General features: G+C 46.5%; 1 protein-coding gene and 2 pseudogenes across 1 annotated transcript; 2 read left to right on the top strand and 1 right to left on the bottom strand.

Moving 5' to 3' along the window:
- Nucleotides 1-2915: 2915 nt before the first annotated feature.
- Nucleotides 2916-4145, bottom strand: LOC121445782 (annotated as a pseudogene).
- Nucleotides 4146-8761: 4616 nt separating this feature from the next.
- On the top strand, nt 8762-10360 carry LOC121445783 (parafibromin-like). Its single transcript, XM_041647918.1, has one exon. It carries the CDS (start codon nt 8762-8764, stop codon nt 10358-10360), a length of 1599 nt encoding a protein of 532 aa, XP_041503852.1.
- Nucleotides 10361-10731: 371 nt separating this feature from the next.
- On the top strand, nt 10732-12762 carry LOC121445777 (annotated as a pseudogene).
- Nucleotides 12763-13444: the final 682 nt, after the last annotated feature.

Here is a 13444-nt window from a genome sequence, read left to right as displayed (position 1 = left end):
TGTGTGCCACTACATCTCTCTCAAATTTCCTTGTTGTAGCTCAACAGGTCTGATTTTACACTCTCAGCTACACAGGGAGAGATAAGGGATTTCAAATTCCAACTTGCTTGGTTTGAGGGAGTCTTGTTACTATCATAGCATAATAAACTGACAATTTCTTATTTTTTTTTAAATTTATTTATTATGTATACAACTTTCTGCCTCCATTTATACCCACACACCAGAAGAGGGCGCCAGATCTCGTTACAGATGGTTTGGAGCCACCATATGGTTGCTGGGAATTGAACTCAGGACCTCTGGAAGAGCAGAGAGTGCTCGTAACCACTGAGCCTCTCCAGCCCCGCAATTTCTTATTTTTATTTTCAAAAAATAACATATCTTTGCTCACAGGACTTTCCTTCCTTTTTTGAAGGAAAGGTGTCTCATTAAGAAACCCAGGCTGGGGCTGGGCAATGATGGAGCATACCTAGAATCCAGCTCTTGGAAGGCAGAGGCAGGTGGAGCTCTGATTTCAAGGTCAGCTTATTCTACACTGTGAGTTCCAGGAGAGTAAGGGCTGTTTCAAAAAAAAAAAAAAAGAAAGAAAGAAATAGGGCGAGAGAGAGGACAGGAGAGGGAAGGACAGCAAGAAGGAGAGAGAGAGCGTGGGAGAGCAAAAGAGAAAGAACAAGAGAGAAAAACAAGAAAAGGAGAGAGTGTTGGAGAGTAAAGGAGGGAAAGAGAAAGAGAAAAACAAGAGAGAGAGAAGAGATAGAACGAGAGAGACTAAGAGAGTGGAAGAGAAAAAGAGAGGAAGAAAGAAGAAGAAAGAGATCGCCAGGCTGTCGTGGCCACCCTGGTCCAGCAAGGAAGACGCGACCACTGGAGCTCTTCTCACTGCAGTTTATTCCAAGACCTTTTACAATTCTCTCTCTCCCCCTCTCTTTCCTCTCTCTCCTCTCTCTCTTTTTCCTCTCCCTTTCTTCTCTCTCCTTGGGCAAACCCTCTCCCAGCCCTTAAGAAGGCATGGTCTGCCAAGCCCGAACTGCCAGGAGAACACTGCCCATAGGTTCACGCATATGCAGGCAGCTGATAATCATTGTGTGATCATAGCATAGGTCAGGCCTTAACCATCTCAGGAGTTGATTATACAACTCCATCAGGTGTGACACCATGAAGCTCGCTACACTGGGCAGTGGTGCATGCCTTTAATTCCAGCACGTTGGAGGCAAAGACAGGTGGATCTCTGTGAGAGAGAGTGAGAGAGAGAGGGCTAGGGCTTCTCTCACCCTATAGCTCCAGGCTCTTCAGCACCCCTCGCACACACCAGTCCAGAAGGCGTGTGGTCAAGTTTATTACGACAGTGCTCCTACTTTCCCATCCCTGTATTATTTCCTTTCCAGACGCTCTCATTAAGTGCCTGACTAAAGCCTCTTGAAGGAAGAAGGGTTATTTTGGCTTGAGGCTCGAGGAGACACTGTCCACCATCACAGGAAGGCTTGGTGCCCAGTGGTTCCACAGTGGCAGAAACGCGTGGATGCTCGTTCACATGTCAGTGCCACCTATATTCAGGGCCAGTCAGTGTTCCTACCCCCCAGTTAATCCACTCTGGAATATTTACACACACCCAAAAGTGTGCTCCCCTGGTGCTCTGGGCATTTTATTACCCATTTGAGTTTGGCAATTAAAATTAAGCATCACAGTGTCTTTCTGACTCAAGATTCTAGACATTCACTATAAACACTATAGAAAATAGGCAATTGTTGTGACAAGAATGGAATGTTTAATGGAACTTAGCCACTGATTGTGTTTCTACTTTACTATGAGGACTGGAGATGTAACAAGGTTAAATATATTTTGGTTCATATAACTACAAGGTAGGGAGCAAGGATTTGAACTTGAACTCTTTGAAGACCACAAGGCTTATTACTATGTTAAATATAGATTATAGTGTGTATATTTTCTCCTTAACCCCCTTTAAGACACGTTCTCCTGTACTACTGACTAGCATCAAACATGCTCTGGAACCGGCCTTGAAATTCTGACCCTCCTGCCTCTACCTCCTAAGAGTTTAGATTACTAGCATGCATGCAAAACACACCTGGCTCTTCTTTATGTTATTAATTTTGAAGACATATCTCACATGGCCCATGCCTGCCTAACTGAGGGAGGCCTTGTTTTGTTTGTCTGTTTGTGACACGCTTGCTACGTAGCTCAGGCTAACCTTGAATACATGGCCCACATTTTTCTTAGCCTCTTTAGTGCTGGGATTATGAACATGTGCCCCAATAACTGGCTAATTGTGTGTACTGGCTAGTCGTATATCAACCTGATAGACAAACCACAGTTATCTGAAAGGAGGGAAGATTAACGGAGAAGAAACCTCCATAAGATCCAGCTGTAAGGCATTTTCTTAACTAGTTAATCATAGGTGTGGGTCCAGCCCATTGTGGGTGGCTCCATCGATGGGCTGGTCGTCCTGGGTTTTATAAGAAAGGAGGTTGGGTAAGCCATAAGGAGCAAACCAGTACACAGTACTCCTTCATGTCTGCCCAGCCCACATCATATTCAACAATCTGCAATCCATTGCCATCAGTGCCTTGTGTCTTTGGTCTTTTTTTGCCGGTATCTGCTCCAGACAAGTAACGCTACAGACATCCACCCTTGGAGAGAAGTTGAGCTGCCACCATGGAAGCAACAGGGGAGAGGCTGACCTACAATTTTATTTTCATGGGAAAATTTCCATGTTTAATGTAAAAGGCTCAAAGCATTGGATTATTTACATGTGGGATAGAAAAGATGGCAGCGCCCAAGCGTCTTCCTGAGGGGCTGTGAGAAGACAGTTCATTTAAACCCCATTTAATAGAGGGTTCCCGTTCAGAGGACGAGTTCATGATAGGCGCCATATCCAGGCCCTTGATGCACGAGCACCAGCTTCAGATCAGGTCAGCCACATTCATGGGCATCTCGTCTATCTGGGTGGAGTAGTACTGTTCTATGTCCCTGAGGATGCGGATGTCATCATTCTTCACAAAATTGATGGCCACACCTTTGCGGCCGTATCGCCCTGATCTCCCGATTCTGTGAATGTACAGTTCTCTGTTGTTGGGCAGGTCGTAGTTAATGACGAGGGACACCTGAGGGACATCCAGGCCGCGAGCCCAGACATCTGTAGAAATGAGCACACGGCTGGCACCAGAGCAGAACTCCTTCACAATGGACTCGCGCTCCTTCTGGGGCATGTCCCCGTGCATGGATGACACAGTGAAGTTGGCTTCTCTCATCTTCTCTGTCAGCCAGTCAACCTTCTTCTTGGTGTTGCAGAAGATGACAGCCTGGGTGACGGTCAGCGTGTCGTAGAGGTCACACAGGGTGTCAAATTTCCACTCCTCTCTTTCCACCGCCACGAAGAACTGCTTGATGCCTTCCAGAGTCAATTCATCACGCTTCACCAAGATGCGGATGGGGTCGGTCATAAACTTGTTGGTCATCTCCAGGATCTCGTGAGGCAATGTGGCACTGATGAGAACCACCTGTGTGGCTGGCGGCAGGTGCCTGTACACATCGTAGATCTGCTCCTTGAAACCTCTGTTCAGCATTTCATCAGCCTCATCCAAAACCAACATCTTGATAGCCCGTGTCCTTAAACTTCTACGGCGAATCATATCAAAGACACGTCCCGGGGTGCCTGCCACAACATGTTGCCCATAGTCCAGCTTCCGGATGTCCTCCCCAACATTGGTGCCCCCAATGCAGGCGTGGCACTGTACGTTCATGTAGTCCCCCAGAGCCAGCAAACCCTTCTGAATCTGTACAGCTAACTCTCTTGTTGGAGCCAAGATCAAAGCCTGGGTTTCTCGAACCTGGATATCCAAGCACTGGAGGACTGAAATGCTGAAGGTGGCCGTCTTGCCGGTGCCAGACTGAGACTGTGCTATGACATCTCTCCCCTTAATTATCTGCTTCATAGCGCGCTGCTAGATTGCTGAAGGCTTCTCAAAGCCGTAGGCGTAGAGGCCGCGCAGTAGGTCCTCCCGCAGGCCCATGGTGTCGAACGTGGGGGTCACGTCCACCTCCTCGCTGCTCTCGAACTCCACTTTGGTCATGTCCTCCTCTTTGAGCAGCCGCTTCCGCGTGGAGCCCGACGTCGCCATCGTGGCCGTGGCGGCCAGGATTCCAAGTCCACCGAGAGATGATGAGCGTGAGCGACAGAGGGCTGACCTACAAATTTTTAAAAGTTCAATACAGTGCCATGTAAATAATACAAGACACTGTCTCAAAAAGAATAAATTTAATTTTAAAATAAAATCATTATTTATGATGAGACTCTCAGGTTTCAGGTTTCTTTGGTATTGGACAAATACTTTTCTGAATATTGTATTTTCTTACACTCTAAATTTTGTTGTGCTTTTTATTTTTTGGGACAGGGTCTCCTGGTCCACGTAGACCAGGATGCCCTCCAACTCACAGAGATATGCCTGTCTTGGCCTCCTAAATATTGGGATTAAAGATGTTTACCTCTAAAGCCCCGGCTTAAAACTTTTTTAAATGAAAAATTTCAGTCTTTTCTCAAGTCTGTTGCTAACATAAGAGTTATTTGGCATGTGTAAGCCAAGAAAACACAGAGCCGTCTGGCAAATAAACAGCAAACCAATACGCAAACCTAACCTACAGTTTCTCAGACTATTCTGCTGTTCCACTCCAGATTTAGGTCCAAAGAATATTTCTATCCTACACTACCATCGAAAAAGCACTATGGGAACTTATATTATTTTATTTTTTTGGTTTTTTGGGACAGGGTTTCTCTGGGGTTTTGGAGCCTCTCCTGGAACTAGCTCTTGTAGACCAGGCTGGTCTCAAGCTCACAGAGATCAGCCTGCCTCTGCCTCCCGAGGGCTGGGATTAAAGGCATCCGCCACCACCGTCCGGCACTATGGGAATTTTTAAAACAGTTTAAATTACACAAGTCATAGGTTGAAAGTAGAAAAGAATGTATAGGAAACATATTTACTTTATTTAAGACCAAAAAAGACTGGATGGAGGTGCACACCCTTAATTCCAGCACTCAGGAGGCAGAGTCAGGGGGATCTCTGTGAATTTGGTGCCTGCCTGGGCAACAAAACGAGTTCTAGGACAGCTAGGGCTGTCACACAGAGAAACACTGTCTCAAAAATAAAAAAATAAAAACAAAACAGTCTAAGAGAAAAAGAAATGCTTTGGGTTGTCTCTGTTTGTTTTTGAAGATGACTCAACTTGAGAGAAAATGAGAAGCCTGCTGCAACAATACAGTCTGGGCTGCTAAGGATGAGGAGGTGAAGAGAATCTGGAGTAAGTCTCAATAAGCTGTAGCACAATTAACAAAAACACAGACACAGATATTGGGGTTCAACATGACGACCAGAAAGGCAACGCGGCCAGCCACTAGCACTTACCTCTCTGTCAGTTCCAGTATGGAGATCCTGCCTCCAGGAATCCTCAGAATGAGACTGGCTGAGCGCTGTCTCCCTCCTTTCTTATATTCCTCTCTAGAGCGGGGATTAAGGGCGTGCGCCACTACCGATTGGTTTCTATGTCAAACTAGTCTGGCTACTTGGATTAAAGGTGTGTGATGCCACTGTCTAGTCATTGAGGCTACCAGGGGGATTGTTTTACACTCTGAGATTTAGGCAAGCTTTATTTACTAAAATATAAATGAAATATCATTACACTAAGCAGTCTGACAGTGTGACCGCCTAGATCTACTGCCCAGCAGGGTACCACATGCTCCTCTTTGATCTCATCAATACTGCCTAGACCAACATCTGAATCCATTTACTCACTGTAACAGGGGAAATCATTTCTTTCCAAGTTCACCTGAATGTGGAGCCAAACGTGTATCTATAAATGTCAGAAATCAGAGGCAGAGGTCACAGGAAGCAGTTCGGTGAGAAGGAAATGTCCAGCAGATTCGATCTCATGTGGGTGAAGACACGTAGAAAACACACCAGGGAGAGCCAGTGTTTAAGGCAGTGTTTAAAAGAATACAGTTTGTGTGTTGTTATTTCAGGTAAAGCTAGCCAGTGGTGGGAGGTGGGTGGCGAATTGCCGCCCTGCAGCTCCCACAACAGAGCAAGGCCCATCTGATTTAGGCAATCTCACAGTTGTGGTTTCCTATCCCAGGTGACAATAGTTTACTGTTAAGTTGACAGAAATTATTACTGTGTATATAGGAATGTACCTGTGGGACTCAGAGGCCAGTTTCATGGATTTTGCTCTCTCTCCTTTACATGGGTCCGAGATATCAAACTCAGGTTGGTATGCTGGTGTGGCACACAGTGCCTTTACCCCCACCGCACTGTCCTGTCCTCATCTTGAGCACCTACTCAGAAACATTCTAAGGAATAAGGAAAAGCTTCCTTGAGCCCTGACCTTGGATTACTTGGCCTTTGGATTTTCCATCGACAGCCAGGAAACACAAAGATTTAAGAACACAGTAAGCGGGGCCAGACGATGGTGGTGCATGCCTTTGAAACCAGCACTCAAGAGGGGGGCAGAGGCAGGAGGATCTCTGTGAGTTCAAGGCCAGCCTGGTCTAAAATAGCTAGTTCCAGGACAGGTTCCACTACATTCCCCATTACATCACTCATTGCAGTTGGGGACAGAAACAGGTGCTCAGTGAGAAGCACCTGTTCATGGGCATATACAAACCAGGCCTTCGCGTCCTTTCCAGGATGTCCAGGGCCTGGTTTTATGCACATCACAGTCTCGCTAATGCTTGGTTTGTCATTTTACTTCCTCTTAGAAATTCAGAACACCCTTTCTATCCAGGAACCAAGAGCTCTCAGTTCCATGCCCACAGCCTTGGGCGAGAGGATCTGTTCCTAAAGGGCCCCAAGGTCTTGCGGTGTGACCTATAAGGACTTGTAAGAAGGATGAGCTAAATGAACTGTCCATCCGAGGCAGTCTTCTCATCCCCTCTGCTATGTACCCTCTTTCCCGAGGCATCTCCCTGTCCAGCCATTCCTGCTCCTCAGGTAATTTAAAATAAAGTGGCTTGGCTCTCCCTGGTGTGTTTTCTACGTGTCTTCACCCACATGAGATCCATTCTTCTGGACATTTCCTTCTCACCTAACTGCTTCCTGTGACCTCTGCCTCTGATTTCTGACATTTATAGATACACATTTGACTCCATGTTCACGTGAACTTGGAAAGCAATGATTTCCCCTGTTACGGTGAGTAGAATGGGTTCAGATGTTGGTCTGAGGCAGTATTGATATCGCAGAGGAGCGTGTGGTGCCCTGGTCGGCACTAGATCTAGGCAGTCACACTGTCAGAATGCTTAGTGTAATGATATTTCATTTATATTTTAGGAAACAAAGCTTGCCTATAGATCAGAGTGTAAAACAAACATCCTGGTCAGCCTCACCGACCAGACAGTGGCATCACACACCTTTAATCCAAGTAGCCACACTAGTTGGTCATAGAAACTGGGCGGGAGTGGTACACGCCCTTTTCCCCGCCCTAGAGAGGAATATAAGACAGGAGGAGACAGCTCTGAGCCAGTCTCATTCTGAGGATTCCTGGAGGCAGGATCGCCACCATACTCGGACTGAAGGAGAGGTATGTGGTAGTGGGTAGCTGCTTTGCTTTTCTGGTCGTCATGTTGAACCCCAATATCTGTGTCTGTGTTTTTGTTCATTGTGCTACAGCTTATTGAGACTTACTCCAGATTCTCTACACCTCCTGATCCTTAGCAGCCCAGCCTGTATGGTTGCAGCAGGCTTCTCAGTTTCTCTGAAATTGAGTCATCTTCAAAAACAAACAGAGAACACCCAAAACCTTTATTTCTTTTTTTTGTTTGGTTTTTGAGACAGTATTTCTTTGTGTAACAGTCCTAGCTATCCTAGAACTCACTTTGTTGCCCAGGCAGGCATCAAATTCACAGAGATCTGCCTGCCTCTGCCTCCTGAGTGCTGGGATTAAAGGTGTGTGCCACCACCTCCAGCCTTTCTTTTTTCTTATATAAAGTAAATATGTTTCCTATACATTCTTTTCTGCTTTAAACCCATGACTTGTATAATAAAACTCTTTTAAAAGTTCCCATAGTGCTTTTGCGACGTTAGTGTAGGATAGACATATTCTTTTGAGTGGAACAGCAGAAAGTCTGTGAATCTGCAGGCTTTGCTTGCATATTGGTTTGCTGTTTATTCGCCAGACGGCTTTGTGTTTTCTTGGCTTACACATGCCAAATAACTCTTATGTTAGCAACAGACTTAAGGAAAAGACTGAAATTTTTCATTTAGAAAAGTTTTAAGCCAGGGCTTGAGGGGTGAACATCTTTAATCCCAATATTTAGTAGGCCAAGACAGGCATATCTCTGTGAATTGGAGGGCATCCTGGTCTTCACGGACCAGGCCCTGACTCAAAATATAAAAAGCAAAACAATATTTAAGAGTGTAAGAAAGTAAAATACTCAGAAAAAGTATTTGTCAAATACCAAAGAAACCTGAGACATGAGAGTCTCATCGTAAATAATGATTTTATTTTAAAATTCAATTTATTCTTTTTGAGACAAGGTTTTGTATTATTTGCATTGCACTATATTGAACTTTTAAAAATTTGTAGGTCGGTGGCTTCTGCCCGTGCTGCTGTCATAGACGAGGGCGGCTGTTAGTGTGGCGGCTGTTGGTTCGCGGCAGCAGCGGCGGCTGAGGCAGAGGGCGAAGCAAAGGGGAGAAGCGGCAGTGGTGCCCGGCAGTAAAGGTGGTGCCCTGGGCCCGCAGCGGCAGCGAAGGCGGCAAAGATGGCGGACGTGCTCAGTGTCCTGCGACAGTACAACATCCAGAAGAAGGAGATCGTGGTCAAGGGAGACGAAGTCATCTTCGGGGAGTTCTTCTCCTGGCCCAAGAACGTGAAGACCAACTATGTCGTTTGGGGGACTGGAACGAAAGGCCAACCCAGAGAATACTACACATTGGAGTCTATCTTATTTCTACTTAATAATGTACACCTTTCTCATCCTGCTTATGTCCGATGTGCAGCTACTGAAAATATTCCTGTGGTTAGAAGACCTGACAGAAAAGATCTACTTGGATATCTCAATGGGGAAGCATCAACATCAGCCAGCATCGATAGGAGTGCACCCTTGGAAATAGGTCTTCAGCGGTGCACTCAAGTCAAAAGAGCTGCAGATGAAGTTTTAGCAGAAGCAAAGAAACCACGAATTGAGGATGAAGAGTGTGTGCGTCTTGATAAAGAGAGATTGGCAGCTCGTTTGGAAGGCCATAAAGAAGGGATTGTACAGACTGAACAAATTAGGTCTTTGTCTGAAGCCATGTCAGTGGAAAAAATTGCTTCAATCAAAGCCAAAATTATGGCTAAGAAAAGATCTACTATCAAGACTGATCTAGATGGTGATATAACTGCCCTTAAACAGAGGAGTTTTGTGGCTGCTGAGGTAGATGTGACCAGAGATATTGTCAGCAGAGAGAGAGTGTGGAGAACAAGAGCAACTATCTTACAAAGCACAGGAAAAACTTTTTCCAAGGACATTTTTGCAATTCTTCAATCTGTAAAAGACAGAGAAGAAGGGCGTGCCCCTGAACAGCGGCCTGCTCCAAATACAGCCCCTGTGGATCCTACTTTGCGTACAAAGCAGTCTATCCCAGTGGCCTACAACAGATATGACCAGGAGAGATTCAAAGGCAAAGAAGAAATGGAAGGCTTTAAGATTGATACTATGGGCACATACCATGGCATGACACTGAAATCTGTAACGGAAGGTGCATCTGCCCGTAAGACTCAAACTCCTGCAGCCCGGCCTGTACCTAGACCAGTTTCTCAAGCAAGACCGCCCCCAAATCAGAAGAAAGGATCACGAACGCCCATTATTATTATCCCTGCAGCTACCACTTCTTTAATAACTATGCTTAATGCAAAAGACCTTCTACAGGATCTAAAGTTTGTCCCATCAGATGAAAAGAAGAAACAAGGTTGTCAACGAGAAAATGAAACACTAATACAGAGAAGAAAAGATCAGATGCAACCAGGGGGCACAGCAATTAGTGTCACAGCACCTTATAGAGTAGTAGACCAGCCCCTGAAACTTATGCCTCAAGACTGGGATCGGGTTGTAGCTGTTTTTGTTCAAGGTCCTGCTTGGCAGTTCAAAGGTTGGCCATGGCTTCTACCCAATGGATCACCAGTTGACATATTTGCTAAAATTAAAGCCTTCCACCTCAAGTATGATGAAGTTCGTCTAGATCCAAATGTTCAAAAATGGGATGTAACAGTATTAGAACTCAGCTATTATAAGCGTCATTTGGATCGACCAGTTTTCTTACGTTTCTGGGAAACATTGGATAGATACATGGTCAAGCATAAAGCCCACCTGAGATTCTGAATCATTTGATTCCTCCTTTTCTGCAAACTTGGTTTAAGAAGCATGGATATAGCTTGATCTACAGACTGAAACCCAAGCTTTATGAATTCATCAAGAACTTGCAAATGAAGAAGACCACAGAGCAGTCTTTTATAAGACCTCGTTTGATGCTGTGTGCTTCAAAGGGGCATTTCCTCCCATCCATACAAGCCAATTTTTTGGCTTACAACTATTTTTTTATATTAGCCTTCTAGTCTGCAATGGAAATTGTATATTTTGATAGAAGCTTTTTCTCTATTGGTTAAATTAGCATTACTTAAAATTTGTTTCTTTTGAAATAAATGCAGGTTATAAAAAAAAAATTGTAGGTCAGCCTCTCCCTCATTACTGTCATGGTGGCAGCTCCACCACTCTCCAAAGCTGAATATCTGAAGCGTTACTTGTCTGGGGCACATGGCCTGCCAGGAAGGAAGAGTCCCTTCGGAAGAGGTACAAAAAAGGACCAAAGCCCGGAGGCACCACTGGCAATGGATTGCGGATTATTGATGATGATGTGGGCTGGGCAGTTATCTCTACTGCTAAGCCGGAAAAGGAGGAAGAAGAGGATGGAGATTTGCCTGTGGTGGCTGAGTTTGTGGATGAGCGTCCAGAAGAGGTAAAGCAGATGGCGGCCTTCTATTCCAGTGGCAAATGGAAGCTCCTGGGAGACCACAGTGGAGATGGATATTTCCATCATGATGAACGAGATCCAGCTTCTCCTAGGAGGTCCCGTCATGACACCCCAGATCCATCTCCTCCCAGGAGGTCCCGTCATGACACCCCCGATCCAATTCCTTCCAGGAGGGCTTGTCGTGACACCCCAGATCCATCTCCTCCCAGGATGGCCCATCATTATACCCCAGATCCCTTTCCCCCAAGGAGATTCCGTCATGACTCCGACACCTCTCCTCCTAAAAGGCTCTGCCATGACTCACATGCTTCTCTCCTCAGGAAGCCTTCAGGTGTATCCCCTAGGAGAGGCTATCCTGGTTCCTCGGGTGTCTCTCCCCCCAGAAGGGTCCATAACCACTCTCCTGACACAGCCACACATAGGAGGACTTTTGACACTTCAGACCCACAGCCTCTCAGGAGGGCCCGTCATGACACCCCAGATCGATCTCCTCTCAGGAGGGCCCGTCATGACTCCCCAGATCCATCTCCTCTCAGGAGGGCCCGTCATGACTCCCCAGATCCATCTCCTCCCAGGAGGGCCCGTCATGACTCCCCAGATCCATCTCCTTTCAGGAGGGCCCGTCATTACTCCCCGGATTTGGAGCTGCCCAGAACTAAGAGTAGTAAAGCTGCACCCTCCAGCAAGACTGTACTTCAGAGGGGGCTGGGACCCTCTCACTTGTCACTCTCCAAGGTCAGCAAGTGTGGGCAGGACTCTGATGACCTTTCTCAGCGGAAATGGCAGCTTGCTCCTCAGGTGTCTGTCAAAAAGCCTCTGATTCAGATCTTTGTCCTCCATGGCAAACACAAACTCCAGGACACCAGGATTCTGCCTCAGATCTGTCACTGCCACGGAAGAGACAGAGGCGCCGGAGCTCTGACTCTGACCTCTCTCCACCCCGGAGAAGACAGAGGACCAAATCTTCTGATTCGGATCTCTCTCCTCCTCGAAGGAGTCCCCATCCCGGGAGGAAGACTGCACGCATGTATTCCTGAGCAAAATCTGGGCTGGTGCCCGATGTCCAGCGGGAGCAGCAGGAACGCCAAAAACAGGACCGAGACAACACAGCCCTTGGAGCTCAGTTTGAATTCACTGAAACTGTATTTCGAGACAAGTCTGGTCAGAAGAGGAATTTGAAGCTGGAACGCCTGGAGCAGAGGAGAAAAGCAGAGAAGGACTCAGACAGAGATGAGCTCTATGCCCAGTGGGGCAAAGGGCTTGCTCAGAGCCGGTAACAGCAGCAGAATGTAGAGGATGCCATGAAGGAGATGCAGAAGCCTCTGGCCCGCTGTGTCGATGATGAAGATCTGGATCAGATGCTGAGAGAACAAGAAAGAGTGGGGGACCCGATGGCCGACTTCATTAAGAAGAATAAGGCTGAGGAGAACAAGCACAAGAAAGCGAGGCCTCGCTGTAATAGTCCTGCACCTCCTCCCAATAGATTCAGTATCTGGCCTGGCTACCACTGGGATGGAGTGGACAGATCCAATGGCTTCGAACAGAAGCGCTTTGCCTGGCTCGCCAGCAAGAAGGCTGGGGAGGAGCTTGCCTACAAGTGGAGTGTGGAGGACATGTAGCTTCTCCGAGGCTGTGCGGTGCTGTGGTGGTGGTGGTCCAGGACAGCCCGACATCCAGCTCTAATGCTTGTCTTGCTAGACACAGACCAGCAACTCGCGGTCAGTTCTGCCCTTTGGACTAGGCACCTACCCTTGGCTGTGTCCTTGTTGTCTGTTGACTGACTGACAGCGACTTCTCTATCCCAGGGCTTGTTCTTTGCCAGTTCTTTCCATTTTATTTTTAAAAATAAACACAGATTGCCTGCTTGCCCTCACCTTGCAGTAAGACCATTTCCTCACTGGCATTAGAGAATTCTTCATCCCATTTCCAGCATCGATTAAAGAGCAATCGGCTCGTCTAACCTCCTGGACTGAGCCAAGAGAAGACAAATCCTAGTTTTTTAATTTTGGATCCAGTTTAACCTGCAAACTGCCTCCAGGAGAAATGTCACAGGACACCATAGACCAGAGCTGGGACTATGAACTGTTGAACATGCAGAATTTCTCCTGCAAGTAGACCATCCGCAACTTCCGTTTTACTCTGGAGGAAACGAGGGGACAGTATTAGAAGCCCAACTTTCTCAACAGGAGACGATAACAAATGGTGTTTGAGAGTTCACCCTAAGGGGGTCAATGAAGAAAGCTCAGATTACCTGTCAGTTAACATAGAGTTGCTCAGCTCTCCAAAGAGTCCCATTATGGCACAGTTCAAGTTTTGGATCCTAAACGCCAAGGGAGAAATAAACGAACATAAGACTAGCCGGATAGAATTCAGTTTCCTACCAGGCTACCCAAGGGGTTACAAAATGTTCATCCTTCGAGATTTCCTCTTAGACC

This window comes from Microtus oregoni, unplaced genomic scaffold (genome assembly GCF_018167655.1).
Source record: "Microtus oregoni isolate MIOR12 unplaced genomic scaffold, Mior012 000596F_ref0000408, whole genome shotgun sequence".
Classification (NCBI taxonomy): domain Eukaryota; kingdom Metazoa; phylum Chordata; class Mammalia; order Rodentia; family Cricetidae; genus Microtus; species Microtus oregoni.
Note: the sequence above shows the minus strand (reverse complement) of the source record. Positions and strands in the feature narration are given on the sequence as shown.

Excerpts from the sequence above, each read along its gene's own strand:
- LOC121445783 (XM_041647918.1), top strand. The coding sequence starts at position 8,762 with ATGGCGGACGTGCTCAGTGTCCTGCGACAGTACAACATCCAGAAGAAG.